Source organism: Abramis brama (assembly GCF_963993115.1).
Source record: "Abramis brama genome assembly, chromosome: 11".
Taxonomy (NCBI): domain Eukaryota; kingdom Metazoa; phylum Chordata; class Actinopteri; order Cypriniformes; family Leuciscidae; genus Abramis; species Abramis brama.
The window spans coordinates 19,092,478-19,111,432 of NC_139973.1; the positions used below are offsets into that span (position 1 = coordinate 19,092,478).

The following is an 18,955-nucleotide window of genomic DNA, read 5'->3' on the forward strand; positions in this document are numbered from 1 at the left end:
CTTCTACGGCTAATTATGATCATGCCTTGCTTTAAAATATGAAAGATGAAGAACTATATAGTTGGAATCACTTTCAGAATGCTTTTTTTTTCCAGGTGATGAGCAAAAAACAAATTGACAGCCAATCAGAATCCATCTGACTTTAAAGAGAACAAGCATTTAAAGCGGCAGACAACATAACTAGCACACTTCTAATAAACAAAGTTATAGTTACCATTCTTAGAGTGAATGGGCCTTCAGACATTTATTAACCTGATTTTGTTTATGTTTCATATGGTCATGAGTAATGTTTTCATTTTCACCAATACAACAACCATATATTTATTGAAGGTATTTGAAAAAACCCAATGGTAGTTTACGGTATATAAAAAGCTAATTGAAAATTTGTACTACTTCCTGCTTGGCTGCTAAAAAATTAAATGTGTCTTGGACTACGTTTGTCACTAATAAGTGCAGTTTATAAAAACAAAGTGTCTGAAGGTTATACTACAGCACACAAACAAATAATGGCTGATATTTTTGGCTACAATTTGAGGGTACACTTATGATAATTGTAAATGAGTCTGCATTTATTTGACAGGTCACTTCACACATCATCACCACGCTCCTGGTCTACTGGCCGCAGAACTCCATGCACTGGTGCCCGAGGTTCCGCCGACCTCTGAACTTTTGCGTACTCCTGCACGGTTTGCTGTGAGCTCTTCTATGGAGGACAGCTCGAAATCACTATCTTCATCAGACAGCTAGAAGACAGGTATAATACAAAGCCATTCAATCCAATACTAAAGACAATGGGTCTCATTCACTAGTAATTGCATACACTTTGTATTTATATACACATTTGAACTTCTCACGAAAATTGTATGCCTTATTCAAAACACATGCTTATGTAACGGATGTAGTCAAGCGTGTAAACCTCATTTAACAACTGTCTATTTAAGCAGATATATTCATCTTCATTCTTCATTTGAAAAAGGCAAAGCAAAACTAAGACTGCAGGTATACAAACCATAAACAAAGCAGCGCTTGCTTACCATTTTGAATATCAATCATGCTGATCATGTTCTTTATTCCACTCAGCTCATGTTATTATGAAAATATTTGCACAGTGGAATGCTCAGGTAAGATGACGTAAAATTAGAACAGCCTTCTGTCTTTGCCGTCATGATTTCTTTGCTTGATTTCATAACTTTTGCTCTTATTCTCATGACTCGTTCGCTAAACTGAACAGCCAATCAGAGTTCTCTCTCTCACCGACGGCCCGACGCTGATTCTACATGTTAAATCAGCCAGAAAAACCCTGTGCGATGCGTGTAAACCTCACTCCCCTGGCCTCAAGAGGCACAGTCTTAAGCGTCCTTGTTAGCGCGCCCGCCTCCCACACCGGAGACCCCGTTTCAAATTCGTTGGTCGAGTAGGACCGGTTAGCATGCAGTATATATATATATGTGATGAAATATATTTAATATCTATATCTATGTTTAAAATTTCATCTTAATATGTTTATAAGGCCACCAATAATATTTGATTTTTGTGTATGAGTGGTTTCAGTTTTTCTTAATTTTTTTGCAAATTTAGAATAAACTTTAGAATGGAAGTTATTGATGGATCATGATTTGTTCATGAAAACATTCGTAAGCAGAATTCACGCACAAATTTGTGCGTATGCATGCTTGGTTAATGAGACCCAATGTTAAAAAAACAAATTATATTTCTGCTGCAAGATTTCAATAGGTATGGAAATAGCTTATATGTAAGCTATTTTTGTTTTACCGCTCTCTGTTTTACAATGGCAGGGCGAGGGGAGGGGCTGGATGGTGGCAGAACTCTAGTCCCGCCTACAGGCTTTTTGACTGGTGTGCTTAGCTGTCTTTCCAAACTTCTTGTCAGTGATTGGACAACAGAACCTGCAATCATAAACCATTCATGTTAACTGACTAATACTGTAATGTAAAACTAAACTTTAATTAAACTGAATTCTCCACATCCCACAGGACATTGAATTGGAATGACAGAATGACAAGAAATTTCACCCTGGTCCACAAAAGTTTATTAAATATGATAAAATATATAATTTAAATACAAATTTCTATAGGTGACATTTAAAAAAAATCTGTCTATTCTTTTGTTATAGAGTGTTGCAATGATGATACATTTTTATAAGCCAAAACCCAAAAAGCGAGCTGGCATTTTAGCACTTTCGGTTCCATCATCCTGAAGTCAATAGGTTTTTTGAACGGGTTTTTGGTTAAATGCCTGAAATAAGGTCCGTGGTTAATACAAACTCAATAAATTTTAACGTTTTTATTTTACAACATGACATACATCAGTAATACCCTCTTATGATTTTTTTAAAAGCTTTTACTTGTTTTGAAAAAGGTGGGTTGTTAACAAGTGGCTAAATGGGATTACATACGTTTTCGGGGACATTAAACGTCATCATGCAGAACAGGTAAACTTATCTACTCACTAGTCTGCTTTTTATAATTGTGCTTTTGTAAACTCAAACTTTCAGGGAATTTTTTTTTCTTTTAAAGACTAAAAGAGCTTAATGGTGGTGACGCTGAAGTCACGTGACCGTGATGTACTTTGTTTACAGCCTACGTTTAGCTTTTTACTTCTGGCGATTGTATTTAGGCTTCAAAATTAAAACAAAAGTTGTGTTCATTTGTGAAGATTATCATGAATGTGCAAGAATCAAACTTTTGTTGGTCACAGGTTTTTTTTCTGCAATAATCCAAAAGCCATTAGAAATTTCCTTTTTTTTTTTTTTTTTTTTTTTTAAGGGAACCAGGGTGATGCTAACTTCCAGGTTGGCCTACAAAAATACATCACTGCAGAACTCTATTTTAGCTAAATGATTTGCACATTTATATACATGTCAGGGAGCGGTGATCATATACATCATTTGTATATATTAAATATATTCAATATTCAGACTAGTTACAAATGGTCTTGTTGTGATTAAAATAAAATATGTATAGGAATTTGGTATTTGCTCACCATGTGGAGTTTTTTGGAGTTTGGGTGTTTTGTGGCGTTTGGGTGTGTCTGCAGCCTCTGACAGTTCACTATCTGTCCAATCAGGCTCAGCTGTTGGGTTAATCAGTGATCCTGATTGAACAAGGCGGACAGAGGTGGAAGGCTTGGCCCGTGAGCTGGTAACATAGGCACTGTCCTCAACTGTCTCATCCTCATCTGAACTGAAAGGTGGTGTGCTGAAGAGAGAAATATACTCATTAAAGACTGATATTAAGCTAAAAGCTGCTTGGCCTTTCACAATTCTATTTCATGTTTTAATTTTCATTTGTCCCTGAGTAGTCTGGACGTTTTCCAATTGTAAAAAAAAGATTACCCGTTCTTTTTTTGCTGTGTTTTTGGAGTCTGAATCTGAGGTGGTGCATTGGAGCGTGGGGAGGGTGTTGGAATAAGTGCTTTCGGCTGTAGTCTCTTGGCTTTCTGAATGGACGGCTTTGAGCCCTCATTAGATCGGAGCCTTTTTTCCTTCACTGGGGTTGAATTTCTCTTTCCCCCTAAAAACAAATATATAAGATTGACTAATCTTGGTTCAGATGAGTAGCAATCAAATAGAACATGATATGAAAGAAGATAAGCAGGATGTATGAATATGGGTAGTGTGGTGGCATGATAAATAACACTTCTGCTCACTCTGTTTCGAAGTGCTGGGTGTTAATTGCCCCTGGCTCTTCTGTAGGCTTTTCACTCGCCTGGTGACCTCATGTACCAAGTTGTCTCTATGGTTTTGAAGGTCTGGCTGCTGTCTATATCTCTGCTGCCGCTGACCAGTCAATAGAACACTCAGACTCTTAAATGTTTGCTTAGAGATGCCCTTGGTACCCTGCCAAAACATAATCACTTTAACCACTAAGCAATGTTTTTGAATTACATAATATTCATGTGTCCATGGTCCAAAATGAACTTTTTCTTTGTCAGAAAATAGAAAACTCGCACCAGACGAGTTCTTTACTTTATTATTCGGTTTGTGTGTCGGGATAAGACTATCAATCTTACAGTTTGAATCAAATCATGTATTTCCTAAAAAAATCTGTTCAATTTACATTTTTTACTCCATTTTGCCACGTCAAATGTAAATATTTGTGTCTGCAATGTGTTCTACCTTCCGCAGTCCCATATTCTCCAGTTTTTCCTCCAGTGATTCTTCTAGAATGGGTCTAGACTCTCTCATCAGCTCTGGCTTTCCTTTGTGTAACTTTAGAACCTTCCACTGGGGTTCATCTGAATCATCCAGGCCTGGAGGTGCATGCACAAGTTTGCTTTAAATACATAATGGCATGATTGGTGTATGCATACAGTATACTTTAGTTAGAAACAACTGAATCACATACTCTCCCCTTCCTCCTCTAGCTCCTCAGGAGAATCTTGGGCATTCTGAGAAACCACTGGAACTACCAAATGAGAGAGAAAAATGGGCCAAAACAGATTAAACTTAATTCAAAGCAACAATATTTTATTTAATCAAGCAATGAGTAAGTCCACATAGATATAATTCATTACCTGAGACTGGAATGACCGACCGTTTTTTAATCTGTGCGATAAAGCATCAATTAGAAAGATAATTAGTGTTTAAGAATCAAGACATCAGCAGATAATTTTACAATAACTACAATCACTTTAATAATCTAATTATTAATATAGTTAAAGGTAAAGTGTGCAATTTTTTAATGTGAAAATCCTTAAAATACCTTTAGAATAATATCACAGGTTAATATGAGATAAGTTTGAAGGTTGTCCTAAGCGTAAGCACTGTGGTGCTTCTTTTTACAGGATGGCCTGCAATAAACTGTTTGCAAAAAACTGCAATAAACTTGGGATGTGAAGCAGGAGGGCTAGAAGGTCAGTTTGGGGAAACCTTTGGAATCTGGAAACATTATTTTTGCAATTATGTTTGGTGCCCCTAGTGGAACTTTACCTTTAAGGAAACTATTTCTGACAATTGCATGAAATTATTGAACTCTCTTCCACTGTTTGTGATTGTGAAGTAAATGACCAACCTTATCCTCCAGAGATTTGATGAGTCTGTCCTTCTGGCTCAACTGAGAAGAGAGAGAGACAACCTGCTGCTGAAGTTTCTTCAAACTGGAGCCAGAGTTTTTCTCTACAGACAAGGCCTCCAGAAGCCTGGCATTCTCTCTCTTCAGCTGTGACATACACATACAAATCAAAGACGTGATGAGATGATTTCAAAATGTTGCCAAGACAGTGAATTACCAGAAAGACTTGCCTCCTCTTGCTTCTGCTTGTGTCTGTTCTGTGCTTCCTGGTATTTCTTCTTCCATTCACTCTTCTGAATGAAAAAACAAACAAAACAAAAACGGAACATGAATAATTAAATATAAAAAAAATACAGAGTAAATATTTAAAAATGCAAGCACTATGTGGACTGAAAAGTCTCATATATTTATATATTTTACCTTCTATAACGATACAATCACATATATAGTTACTTTATTAGGTACACCTGGGCTGCGTTCAGCCCTCACAAAACGTTGCACAACGTTTTTTAAACAGAAACGGTGATGCGTTGAACACACTGTTCTGATGACGCAAGAGTTGCAACTATGGCAGCTGAGAAGGCCATTCTTTGTGTTCTTTGTGAAGAATTTTCGGAGCCTGATGAAGTCGGTATAAATATGTGTTTAATACTACAAAATATGCCGATGTTACAGTAACTGCACTTGCCGCCCAGAACAAAAGAGAACATCCCAATCGAGTGAAGGGATTGCTGAAACTGAAATGGAAGCACACACCTAATTCAGACTAAAACACATCTATTTAGCCTCACATACTGACTTTATTTGTAGTTCATACTGTTTTAATACCCTGTATTTTCTTTATCACTTTTAGGAAAAGCACTTAATTACCATTGTTTATTTCTATACTTGCAATGAAGCTAAAAATATAAACAACTACATCATTATGTTGATATCCTATATTTTTTACAATAAAACTTTCGACAAACATGTCTTCTAATATCCTCAGTTGTTGCGTATACCAAACTGCATCAAACAAATTTGTAAATTACTTTCCTTGAACCCATTTTGCGAGTTCACTTTAATACCACTTGCTTTATATACATGTTGCTGCTGATTGGACTTTAGTTCTGACACACCCACCAAACAAGAGAAAACGTATCTCAAACCCCGTTGCACACCGGTGCACGCCGTTTCCAGGAAACATGACGTTCAACCCGGAAACCGTAGCAAAACGTTGCGCACCGTTTTGAACTTGAACATGCCCCTGTTCAACTGCTCGTTAACGCAAATATCTAATCAGCCAATCACATGGCAGCAACTCAATGCATTTAGGTATGTAGACATGGGGTGCATCTCAATCAGCTCCCTAGTTCAGTAGTCAGGGCACTGATCAGAGAGTCAGCCATTTTAAGGGCTGTCTCAATCGCAAAATTGTTACAGTGCACTAAAACGTTCGCTCCCTAAAATGTCCCACAATGCACCATGAAAACCAGGGAGCACCAATGCTCACTATGTTCCCTTAAAGGAAGTTCTGAAGCGCAAAACAAAAATCAAGCGAGCCAACTCACTACACATATTGACACGCGATAGATGTTTTTTCTATCCCCTTCCATGCTCAAAGTATACGTGGCGGCCATCGCAGCGAATCACGCTCTCGTGGCAGGCCAGTCTGTAGGAAGAAATGACTTTGGCCCCAGTCACACCTAACGCGTTTTTTTGCAGTGAGAGGCGCCTTTTTTCAATTGTTTTCCTATGGCAGTGAGTGTTCTGCGCACAGTTTATGCACCCCAGGTGTCTCGCGTTTTACCGCCTGCTGCGCCTTGCGTTTTCTAACCTGAAAAACGCGTTTGGTGTGATAGGGGCCTAAGTCGTCAAGTTCTTGCGGGGAGCCAGGAGACTTAACCCGCCTTGCCCTCATATTGTTCTGATCTAGGTCCTGTCACAGTCCTTAGGGCCCTTTAATGCCCTCCATTTGAGCCCTACTGCTAGCTTTAGCGTCGGTCAAGTGTGTGGGCGACATGCAGGTGCTCTCAGTGAGCGCTTCCTGTTTGGAGTTTGGGCCTAACGACCTTAAAGTTGTCCTCAAACCCAGGCATGGATACGTACCTGAGATTGTCCCCTGGATAGTTGATGCTAAAGCCCTGGCTTATGATTTAGAGGGATCTGAATGCCCCATTTGAATGAGGGCCCACTCCACTAGGGGGATGGCCTCCTCCTGGGCTTGGTCCAGCAGAGTCTCCATTGGGGATATTTGTGCAGCAGCCGTCTGGTCTTTGCTGTCTACCTTCGCTAGGTTTTATAACCTGGATGTCCCTGCCCTTCAGGCAAGGATCTTGTCCGCCTTGACTGTCTTGCACCCATAATAGTGGTCTGGACTGTCTTTGCTGAGGCTCCAGCCTTGTGGCCTGAGCCTCGCAAGTTAGCCTATGCTTCTGGGCTCATAGGACAGCTTCCGTTCTGTGCTTATAGCACGGCGCCATGGTATATTGTTCCCCAAAGTGTGATTCACGCAATGTGAGAGACCGTTTTGAAAGGGAGCGCTCCGGTTACTAACGTAACCTCGGTTCTCTGAGATAAAGGGAATGAGCATTGCGTACTCTGTCATGCTATCAGCTGCACACGAGTCGACGCTGACGCTTATCATAGGCAGTCGGCCCCGCCCATTTTTGCGAGCTGAAATGCCATAGGTTTGTGCAGCTGCACAAATGTTAACAAATCAGGCTTCAGAATTCTGAGAAAACAGAGTTTCCCCCAAAGCGTGTCTCATTATCTCAGAGAACACAGGTTAAGTTAGTAACCGGAGCGATCTGCTGAAGTTGATCAAACTGAGCATCAGCACGGGGAAGAACTGTGATTTAAGTGCAAGTTCAGCACTTTGTTGAATCTATGACACAAATAATTAAGGCAGTTCTGAAGGCAAAAGGGTACTAGCAAGTTGTACCTCATAAAGTGGCTGGTGAGGGTATTATATACATACATATATGTATACATATTACTGTATATATACTTGCCTAAGAGTTGTTAAGGTATTTGTAGATGAATAATCCCTTCCTTGCCAGTTTAAAGGACATTGAATAATGATGTCCATTCATTTTAAAAGTGCATTGTATAACTCAATGAACAAGGAGAGAAATCTTACCTTCCTTGCCATTATCTCTTCCAGCTCTCTCTCTTTGTTTTCTCTCATTTCTTTCTCAGGGTCAATCTCTTCTTGTAAACTGACATTGCTAAATAGACCTACTTCTTTGTTCTGCAACACCAGCAGTTTCTATAGATGAAAAATGACAAATAACAAAGAAAAGTATTACAACAACACTAAACTACTTTTCCATCACACAAAAACATCTTACCTCCAATAGCTCCTCTATTGAATGGCTGGTAGAAATACATAGCAGAGGATCTGTCTCCATCTACTGGTGACAATTTAAAATGTTCATTTTATCAAACTTGTGTACACTCACAGCCTCTATGGATGAGCTCTTGCTTGCCATGTCTTTTGACTCCTGGAGAAACAATTGTCTCAGCTCTCCAATTTCCTGCTGAAATTTTCTTCTCTCCTCTTCTTTCCATCTCTCCAGCACTTGTTTCTCTGACTGTTCTCTCCTTTGCTGCTCTTCATGTTCCTGGCAGAATACATTTATATATATATATTATAATTTATTTATTTTTATAACAAAAAGGTACTTAAACTGGTATTTTATATGGAGTCCTTAAAGGGGTCATGAACTTGATTATTTTATTATTTTATACTGGTTCCTGGGGTGCCTTTATAATGTTAGTATGATTTTTACATCAAAAATTGTCATAATTTGGAAATAAAATTTTCCAAGCCTGATTTTAGCCTCTGATTTGAACTGTCGTTTGCTTGCGCAACTTTTGCGAGAAACGTAGCATTTGCTCACAAAATGTTTGTGTGTTTCTTCCCATTCTTTTAAGGCGCTCAATATTACTGGGAGGAAAAATTATATTTCAGTGCTTTAGGGTTCACTCACAAAACTTTTGAGTTCCCCCAATAAACATTTTGATATACAATACAATGCAAATTCCAATCAGATATTGCCATTCAAAGCCCAAAATGCTAATTTGCAAGTCCCCATCCACTTTCGTTGTAATTGAAAAGAACAGCTTAGGTGAACTATTAGTTTAGGTGAACTATTCCTGTACTATAAGGCCTGCTAAACTGTCAAAAACATTACAATGTTCAGCAAGTACCAAACATTGGACATACAATAGACATACAGTAGAAGGAAATAGGGTTATTTAAGAGGTTTAGAGCTATATGTGATGCTGGATCTTGATTCAAACACAAACTCACATGCTGCCGCCTCAAACTGTCCGTTTCTCTCTCTGCCTGTAGCTGCAACTGTGTCACTCTCAGTCTCTCCTTCAGTTCTTCTATCCCATCTTCCATCTGTTCGACTTTCCTCTTTTTCTGCCTCTCTGAGAAACACACATGCACAAGTGATACTGAGTTGACAAAATATTCTTTATTTATTTTTCCACATCATAGAAACATATTTATCAAGTGAAATTAAAGTGCTAGCTTCCTATATCTGAAATTTTATGAAACTTCATTTGAAAAGTGAGTGGACACACATTTTATCACCAACCTGCATCTGTGACCTCAGGATGTCTTCGCTGAACATGTGCTTGTAAGTAGGAGTAGTTGACAAATGATTTTTCACAGAACTGGCACTTTCACAAGGAAAAGGGATCAAAACATTAGAACTGGTTTTATGATTACTAGGCTCTAGCACGAAACAGGCAGTTCGCCTTAATATAATGTAAAAAAAAGAAAAAAAAGAGTGTTTATTAGCCTACAGATTCTAAAGTTTGGGCTCAGTACTACGACAATAAAGACATGTACAATGTTACAAAAGATTTCTATTTCAAATAAATGCTGTTCTTTTTAACTGTCTAATATTAATCATTCTATTAAATTATCACAGTTTCCATAAAAAATATTAAGTAGCACAACTTTTTTCAACATTGATGATAATCACAGGAATATATTAAATTTTTAAATACATGAAAATAGAAAACAGTTATTTCAAAAAATTTATATTATTATTTTTGCTGTATTGCTGATCAAATATACGCATCCTTGGTGAGCATAGAGACTTAACAAAGTAACAAAAAAATCGTATGGACCCCAAACTTTTGATCTGTACTGAATGTGACTTTTCGAAAGCTCTTTATGTGTACAACTTTTTAAGAAATCCACCTTGTGATAATTATTAGCACTGGCCTGCAGGAGGAGCTGTTGAGTGCTGATCAACTTCTTTCTCCGTCGATTCTCCAGCTTGGCTTCCTGCAGATTTTTTTCGAGTTCTGCTCGTTGTTCTTCTCCTCGCTGGATCAGAGAGAGCGCCCCCTGCAGACGCTCCTCCAGTCCTGACAGCTGAGCGCTCAGGAAGTCCTGGCAGTGCAGCAGGTACTCAGTGCTCAGCTGAGACATACGAAGCAGCTTGATCAAAGAAGGGTCAGCAGGCCCACGGCAGTTTGGACACCGCTCGCCGTCCACGGCACAGAACGTTACGGTCATAATGAAGTCCTGAAGCACTCTGACATCTATCTCTTGCACAACACGGTCCACGTCAAGGGCGGAGAGACGCCTCCAGTCTATGGGCTCAGTGCGTGAGCGGAAGCGGAAGGGCTGAAGTTGGTGTGCTGGGCTCCAGGGTGGTGTGGGGGACACAGCAGGGGAGAACTGGCCCAACATGGTGAAAGGTTTGAGATACAAAGATGAATCGATGTGGGGATTCCTAACCAGAGGCTGGATGGGGAGAGAAAGAGAGAGAAAAAAAAGAGTATTTCTAGATTAGCTATGCCAACCAAATCAGCATATCGAAATCAAAGGAATAAATTAAATTTTAAAATACAATAAACTAGAAAAACAACTATTTTAAATTGGAAAACTATTACCATATTACTGTTTTTACTATTTTAGCAAACAACGCAGTCTTGGTGAGCATAAGATATTTCTTTCTCTAACCTGCCTTGTTTCTTTTTAGTTTGTTTTCTTATATGTCTCTCTTTCTTTCGGGACTATTGAGAAGGTAACCACTAACATGAAGATAACTGCATTAGAAGGACATACACATTTTACATGATACCATGGCTATCTGTCTGTTCAGTTCTTTTGTATTTGTTCCACTATTCAAATAAAAATCTAAGTTAAAAAGAGAGAGAACGAGACTTCTTTCAAAAACATTAAAAAATCAGATCAAAAAACAACATTTGACTAGTATAAATGGCAGAGGGTGAGATTTTCACTGAAAAACATCTTAAATTTCTGACTGTTTATCACACAATGCTATTGCATTGTTAAAGTATCACCTGTTTTTTTATTCATTTTCTTTGAGGCATTTACAATAATATTTTTGACTATTAAAATGTTTTACGTATTGCAATGTAGAAATTTTTACAGAAAAATGAAGGCAAAACATTGAAACGCTGAGAACATGCAGTTTACATTTTCAGTAAGCTTAAAACAGATAATGTATTATTATTTATTATTCATTTTACTCATTATTATTTATTATATGTAATTTTTAAAAGGAAGGGGCAAAGGTTTTTCTTCTTTTTTTCCTATTCTAAAACACAATTTAGAACCACTGTCTCAAAGAGATATTATTCCCATAATATACAAAAGCACAGGCACATGCCCTCTTTTAGCTATAACAAGTGAAGGAAATACTTTTCTGTTCTGCAGATGGCAGACAACATATTGTTCAAGTCCATCTCTATGACAACTGTTAAAGCCATTGGCAATTTCAATAAAAATTGTAAATATAAATGTATATAATATGTGCGAAAGAGAGAAATACATGCATTGCCTTTCTCTGTGCAGTAGATATGATATACATTAGTCTTGGCATAGCAGGCCTACATTAATTACATCAGCCATAACAACAGAACCAAACATAGATCTATCTAAGTGAGTATTGTATATGAGAGATAACTCCTATTTCTTAAAGAGCAATTTTCTTTATAACAGTCTATATTGTAGTCTATATTGTTTCTTTATACAAATCTGTTCGGATGTTTACCTGAAAATGCTCTTGGTAAGGGTTCATCTCTCTCCTATGAAACAGTGTCATAGTGTCTGAACTGAGTTTGATGCCTCTTAGTTACATATCAACAATAAACCGTCTCTCTGCAACTCAAAACACAACCCCTCTGATAAGCAGCTTATAGTATTTCACTTCCCCTGTTTCTAGACAACCAGCCACACCTGTAAATCACTGGTCTTACTCTTAACTAACTGCACGATCTCAGCAGCTTACCAGGCAATTTACCTGAATCAGGCAATCAATAGTAATATATAGTACTTTTCTCTGGGTCTTATTGATTGATTGACCAAAATCAGCATCCTCTTCTGTTAATAGCAATTAAAGGATCAAATAATGATAATGTGATATAATCAAAAACTGAAAGAGAATTTCAATTATATTTTATTAAAACATGAAGCCTTCTCTTTATCAGGCCACATTGTTAAAGACGCATTCAAATGAAATTCATTAAAAAAATACTTGAATACACATTTTTTTCTATGATCAACATGATCATAGAAATGATCAACTTGAATTCCTAAATTAAAGTCTGATTTTTTTTAAAGAAAATGCTGGTATAAGTAGTTTGGCATACTATTTTATTTTTATTTATTTTTAAGAAAAAATAGGCTAAGCAATAAAGTATTTTGGTTTGGAAATATAAAATCAGATCAATGTCAGTGTGGCATAACCAAGATGCAGTTTATTGTCATGTGACCAAAACAAACAACAGTGAGGAACCATTACTCATGAGTCATGACTGTGTCACATATTTTAAACTTTTTATTGAAAAGAAACATTTTGTTCAGGTCAAATATAACCCCAAGTAAACTTAAAGGTATTCATGACTCAAAAATCACGATAAATACCATAGGCCTACATGTTTATAAAATCATGATATATATATATATATATATATATATATATATATATATATATATATATATATATATATATATCAGTGGCCACTTGTATTAGGTACACCTGTTCAACTGCCCATTGATGCAAATATTTAATTAGCCAATCACATGGCAGCAACTCAATGCATTTAAACATGGACAAGATGTTCTGCTGAATTTCAAATTGAGCATCAAAATGGGTACGAAAGGTGATTTAAGTGACTTTGAACATGGCATGGTTGTTGGTGCCAGACAGGCTGGTGCCAGTATTTCAGAAACTGTTGATTAACTGGGATTTTCACACACAACCATCTCTAGGGTTTGCAGAGAATGGTAAAAAAAAGAGAGAAAATATCCAGTGAGCAGCATTTGTTGATGCCAGAGGTCAGAGGAGAATGGCCAGAGTGATCTGAGCTGATAGAAAGGCAACAGTAACTCAAACAACCACCGAGATCTGCAGAAGAGCATCTCTGAAAGCACAACACATCGAACCTTGAAGCAGATGAGCTACAGCAGCAGAAGATCACACCGGGTGCTACTCCTGTCAGCTAACAACAGGAAACTGAAGCTATAATTCACACAAGCTCATCAAAATTGGACAACAGAAGATTGGAAAAATGTTGCCTGGTCTGATGAGTCTCGATTTCTGCTGCAACATTCAGATGGTAGGGTCAGAATTTGGCATAAACTACATGAAAGCATGGTTCCATCCTCCCTTGTTGTATCAACGGTTCAGGTTGCTGCTGGTGGTGTAATGGTGTGGGGATATTGTCTTGGCACACCTTGGGTCCTTTAGTACCAACTGAGCATTGTTTAAATGCCACAGCCTACCTGAATATTGTTGCTGACCATATCCATCTCTTTATGACCACAGTGTACTGTGTTATCCAGCAGGATAATGCACCATGTCACAAAGCTCAGATCATCTCAAACTGGTTTTTAAAACATGACAATGAGTTCACTTTACTCAAATGACTTCCAGAGTCACCAAATCTCAATCCAATAGATCAACTTTGGGATGCAGTGGACTGGGAGATTTGCATCATGGATGTGAGCCGACAAATCTGCTGCGTGATGCCATCATGTCAATATGGACCAGAATCTCTGAGGAATGTTTCCAGCACCTTGTTATATCTTTGCCACAAAGAATTAAGACAGTTCTGAAGGCAAAAGGGGGTCCAACACGTTACTAGCAAGGTGTATCTAATAAAGTGGCCAGTGAGGGTGTGTTTTCATATTATGAATAATATGTTTAAAAACGTTTTGGATAATGTTTATAGCCTATCCAAACCAAGAACAAACAAAGTATAATAACTTTTTACTTAATTACATATTTAAAATCATTAAACATTTATCTAAAAAAACATGGTTTACACGTTGTAACTAGCCTATAACATGGACATCAGTGCTGATCTTAAATTATAAAGTTAGATCAGTGATGGACACACATTTCTAAGAACTGAGACATGAGATTTAAACAAGATTTTTAAAAGATTGCTCTAATCATCTCGGATGTCCTTATTTGTCATTGACCGATCTGTAGCTTTATAAATTAGCTACAGTACAACGCTATAAATCGATTGCAATATAACGACATAACGTTAAACGTAACCTGCATGTGTAACCGTTAAACAGTTTCTGCGATCAACGGTTGACAACGGCAATAACACTATACACAAAAGTAACTAATAACCGTAATAGTTAATGCGCAAAGATTTCAGACACTTACCTTTGTCTCTATTATAAAAGGTCACAACAATAGTTTATAAGTTGTTTATAAGTTAAAAGAAGAAAACCGGAGCAATTCATGATGGCAGTTTCAAGCTAAAAATTGAAAGGAGAAGTTAACAGCTGGCAACTGTTGCTGATGGGCGGGGCTAAGAGAGAAGCGCGTCCTGTTGCCATGGAGACTACTGACTCATGACCTCAGGTGCCAAAACTGAGGATAAGCAAAGCAAAGAGGCAGTTTTCAGGAGATTTGTTTGTTCATCTACTTCTATATTATATTATATTATATTATATTATATTATATTATATTATATTATATTATATTATATTATATTATATTATATTATATTACAGGTATATTATATTATATTATATTATATAACTTGTGAATTATATTATATTGTTACATTTTTGTGAAAGTAAACCATTACTTTCAGAGTTTACAGAGTTTAATATAAAATCAATTGGATAAATGTTGGGTAATGTTTTTTTCCTCACAATTTGAACAGAAAGTGGACAGAAAGAAATGTTTCAAGCTTAGATTGATCACCAGTAAGGGAAATGTGCTTCTAGTCTACTGCATACTAACGGTTATTTGTTATGCTTTTGTCAAATAACAATCATGTTAACCTGTCGATACTTTAAGATAATCTTAAATGCTGTTACTTTATTTAACTTTTAGAAACGATAATACAGAAACCGCCACACAACAATGTAAATGAACACAAGATGGCGCCACAAATTAGTAGGCTACAAGTCTGAGATGGTGGCAGGTTTCCTGCTAAAAGTGAGTTAAACTGTGTTGATGATGTGGGGGTGAGTAAATTATCAGGAAATTTTAATTAGTTAGCCATAGTGTAGAGATTGTAAAAAGTTTATGAAATACTTTTGAATATATTTTGGCCCTGTTCAGCAGATTTTGTATGATGATGCTAATTAGTCATGGTTTTGTTTGCTTCCAGGTTGTGCTGTTTGCAGTGCAACAAAATCAACTGGCATCCTCACAGAAAAAAGAGTGTCCATATCCGAGGAGTGGGTGCACTTTAAGATCCAGTCTTCAAATGCTAACAGATCAACATCTCTGGCTTCTTTGAGGAACAAGATACGACGACATGAGACATCCAAGGCACACCAAATATCCCAGGAGCTCACTGAAAAGGGTGGACAGGATTTACATGGAAATTTGGTGAGATCTATGTCAGAGACCGTGTTGGCTGACACAGATGCTGTATTTAGAACAGCATATCTTGCGAAAATGAACCGACCTTTCACTGACCATAACAGTCTCATTGAGCTTCAAGAAAAAAATGGTGTCAACATGGGCACTAGTCTGCACTCAAGGTACAGTTCTACAAAAATTGTGGAACACAAAAAAAAAAAAATAGTTCACAGTATTGTGTCGTCTTCAAGTAAGTTGTCTGTTCTCATTGACGAGGCTACATCTCTTAGCCACAAATCTGCCATGATTGTCAACTTGAAAGCCTCAGTAGATGGAGCTACTCCTGAATTTGTGTTTCTGGAGCTGGTTGAGCTGGAGAGCCAAAGGGCAGGGGATATAGAAAAAGCTCTACTTGACTGTTTGGACACTGCAGGCTTCAATGAAGAGTGGCTTCAAAAGAACTGGGTCTCATTTGTTTCAGATGGAGCCAGTGTCATGTTAGGCAAGAACTCTGGTGTGGCAACCAGGCTGACTGCAAGGTACCCTAACCTCTTCACATGGCACTGCATGAACCACCGTTTGGAACTTGCTGTATCTGATGCTGTGGATGAGGTTCAGGCAGTCAACCACTTCAAAGCGTTCATGGAGAAGATCCATAATCTCTACAGTCAGTCCAATAAAAATTCACGGGAGCTTCTGGAAGCAGCGCAAGAAGTTGGTTCACAAGTCCTGAAAATTGGCAGAGTTTTAAGTACGTGATGGGTGGCCAGCAGCTTCCGCTCTGTAAAGGCTGTGTGGAGGTCGTATGAAGCACTAAACAGACACTTTGAAAATTCTGCAGGAGACCAAACAAGAAACGGCAAAGAGAGACAAACTTACAGAGGCCTGGCACGTCGTATGCAAAGCAAGGAATTCCTGTGTGACCTTGGACTCATGTACGATGCACTGTCTGAACTTGCAAACCTGTCTCAGCAGCTCCAGGCGCATTCAATCACACTCTTGAGAGCAGACCAGCTTCTGAAGCGCACCATCAGAGTGCTGGCATCATTCAAAGACACCCCAGGAGAGAAATCAGAGGAGGCACTGACAGCACAGGGTTTGGGACATTTTGGATCGGTTCCCCTGGAGTCAAATGCAAAGCTCACACCAATCAATGCAAAGCAGTTCCTACAAAGTCTGATCAACAACATGGAGAAGTGCCTCTCATTTGAAGGTGAAATGCTTCACGATCTCTGCATTTTGGATACAGGCAACTGGCCATCAACACCTGGCATACGGCATGGTGAGGCACAAGTGAAACGACTGTGCAGGCGGTTCAATCTTTGTGAAGAGCAAGCAGTAAATGGTATGAGAAATTTTCTTGAGCACCCAGACAGTGAGCCTGAAAGCCTAAAACCACTCATACGATGCATGCAGACCATCCCTTGCAGCACTGCTGAGTGTGAAAGGGGCTTCAGTCTCATGAACAATGTATGCACGGAAAGAAGATCTACTCTGCTGTTATCTAATGTAAATAATTTGATGATGGTCAGCATCAATGGGCCCCCTGTAAGACTTTTTGAGCCAAGGAAATATGTTACAACATGGCTGAAAAGCCATCGCTCTGCCATGCAAGCAAGGAGGCAATGCACACCTCAAATGCCTGTGTACAAACAAATTTGGAAAGCTCTGTAGACTACCAGGCTAATCCCCCCCTCCCTCCCTCCCTCCCTCCCTCCCTCCCACTCTCCCTCCCACTCTCCCTCCCTCCCACTCTCCCTCCCACTCTACGTAGTGACTTAGTGACCCCACTCCTCCCCTTCTTACCCCATCCCAAGGACACTGCCAGCAATCTAGTTGGAACAGGAGCTTGGCTGTCTGTAAGTGTTCAGTTCTTTTTCCACGACCCGTGAACTAACACAATGAACTCAGTATGGATTCATATGACAATGTTAAGTTGTTAATTCACATGACAATGTTAAGTGCCTTTTCAGCCACCTTTCTTTTATTGAGGTAAAGCTTATTTGTTAATTAACATTGTTTGTGTTTTCTTATTTGAAGCTTATTTGTCTTGTAGCAGTTCCTGGATGCTTTCTCATGCATTTAAAGGCATAGTACACCCAAAAACAAAATTTTTGCCATCATTTACTGACCCTTGTTGTTTCAAACCTGTATACATTTCTTTCTTCTGTTGAACACAAAAGAAATTTTAAAGAATGTTGGTAACCAGACAGTTGATGGCACCCATTGACTCCCATATTATACTTTTTTCCTACTATGGAAGTCAATGGCTAATATAAAAGGAAGAATATGTTACAGATTTTAACTGGTTAATTTATGCAAACAGTAAAGTAGAAAATCAGTCCAGTCTCCCCAGCTGTAAATGTCATTGGCTGACATGTCGATAACACATAAGCAGTCTTTCAGAATGCTCTCAATCACATGTAGTTGCACACTGTATGCATTAGTGAGTGTGGTGGTGCTTATGGGGTGTCGCTCTGGGACGAGTGAGTTCGAGGCTGGGAGGGAAAAATCACAGTATACTCACTACAAAAAACTAGACTACACCACTGGTTAAACACATAAACTCGAATTTTGTTTCTACATATATTTTAACATATAGGGCAGGCTATAAGTATAACATACAGTATTCTAAGATATTTAATTACTATTTTAATAATAGTGGTGGTGGGGAAAGCAGAGGATTATCAAAATGTGTCCCCAAAGTAAATGTCTTTAAATGTTTTGTAAATGTTTTTAAATAATAATAAAACTATATATGTATATAGCATATGTAAGGGATAATGTAGAGCGAGGCGGTTGTTATAGCGAATACAACCCCAGTGAATCAGCCTGAAGGGGTTGTATTCGCTATAACAACCGTCTCGCTCTACATTATCCTGCTTATTACATGGCTACCTACCAAATAAATCAATAATTTGACACAAAATATTGTTTTTTAAAAGGAGTTTATTGATTTAAAAACTATTGTATTGCTTCCGCTAAAGAAAATAGTCCGTTCCGTCTCGACGGTTAGAATCCTGCGTCCATAGCAACACTCTGTTTTTCATGGCAACGGTGTGTTATACTTAGCAGCGGTCTGTTATGAAGAAATAACAG

General features: G+C 38.1%; 2 protein-coding genes across 2 annotated transcripts; one reads left to right on the plus strand and one right to left on the minus strand.

Moving 5' to 3' along the window:
* Window positions 1-300: 300 nt before the first annotated feature.
* Window positions 301-14,810, minus strand: dzip1l (DAZ interacting zinc finger protein 1-like). The gene is made up of 16 exons (XM_084128206.1): window positions 14,699-14,810; window positions 10,240-10,791; window positions 9,626-9,710; window positions 9,331-9,455; window positions 8,477-8,638; window positions 8,155-8,283; window positions 5,264-5,326; window positions 5,034-5,180; window positions 4,537-4,567; window positions 4,368-4,427; window positions 4,139-4,272; window positions 3,670-3,859; window positions 3,356-3,533; window positions 3,004-3,218; window positions 1,774-1,907; window positions 301-743 (listed from the first exon to the last, which is right to left on the minus strand). The coding sequence occupies exons 2-16, from the start codon at window positions 10,735-10,737 to the stop codon at window positions 597-599; spliced, it is 2,298 nt and encodes a 765-aa protein (XP_083984332.1). The 5' UTR covers window positions 10,738-10,791; window positions 14,699-14,810; the 3' UTR covers window positions 301-596.
* Window positions 13,166-17,530, plus strand: LOC311092752 (E3 SUMO-protein ligase KIAA1586-like; the record flags this gene model as incomplete). The annotated part of the gene is made up of 4 exons (XM_084129702.1): window positions 13,166-13,169; window positions 15,660-16,038; window positions 16,147-16,607; window positions 16,698-17,530. The coding sequence occupies 4 exons, from the start codon at window positions 13,166-13,168 to the stop codon at window positions 17,528-17,530; spliced, it is 1,677 nt and encodes a 558-aa protein (XP_083985828.1).
* Between the last annotated feature and the right edge of the window lie 1,425 nt (window positions 17,531-18,955).

Coding starts and splice junctions, on each gene's coding strand:
- dzip1l (XM_084128206.1), bottom strand. CDS start 10,737: ATGTTGGGCCAGTTCTCCCCTGCTGTGTCCCCCACACCACCCTGGAGC. Junction 3,534..3,669: donor ACCCAGCACTTCGAAACAGA/GTGAGCAGAAGT, acceptor ATTTGTTTTTAG/GGGGAAAGAGAAATTCAACC. Junction 744..1,773: donor CCATTGTAAAACAGAGAGCG/GTAAAACAAAAA, acceptor CCTGTCTTCTAG/CTGTCTGATGAAGATAGTGA.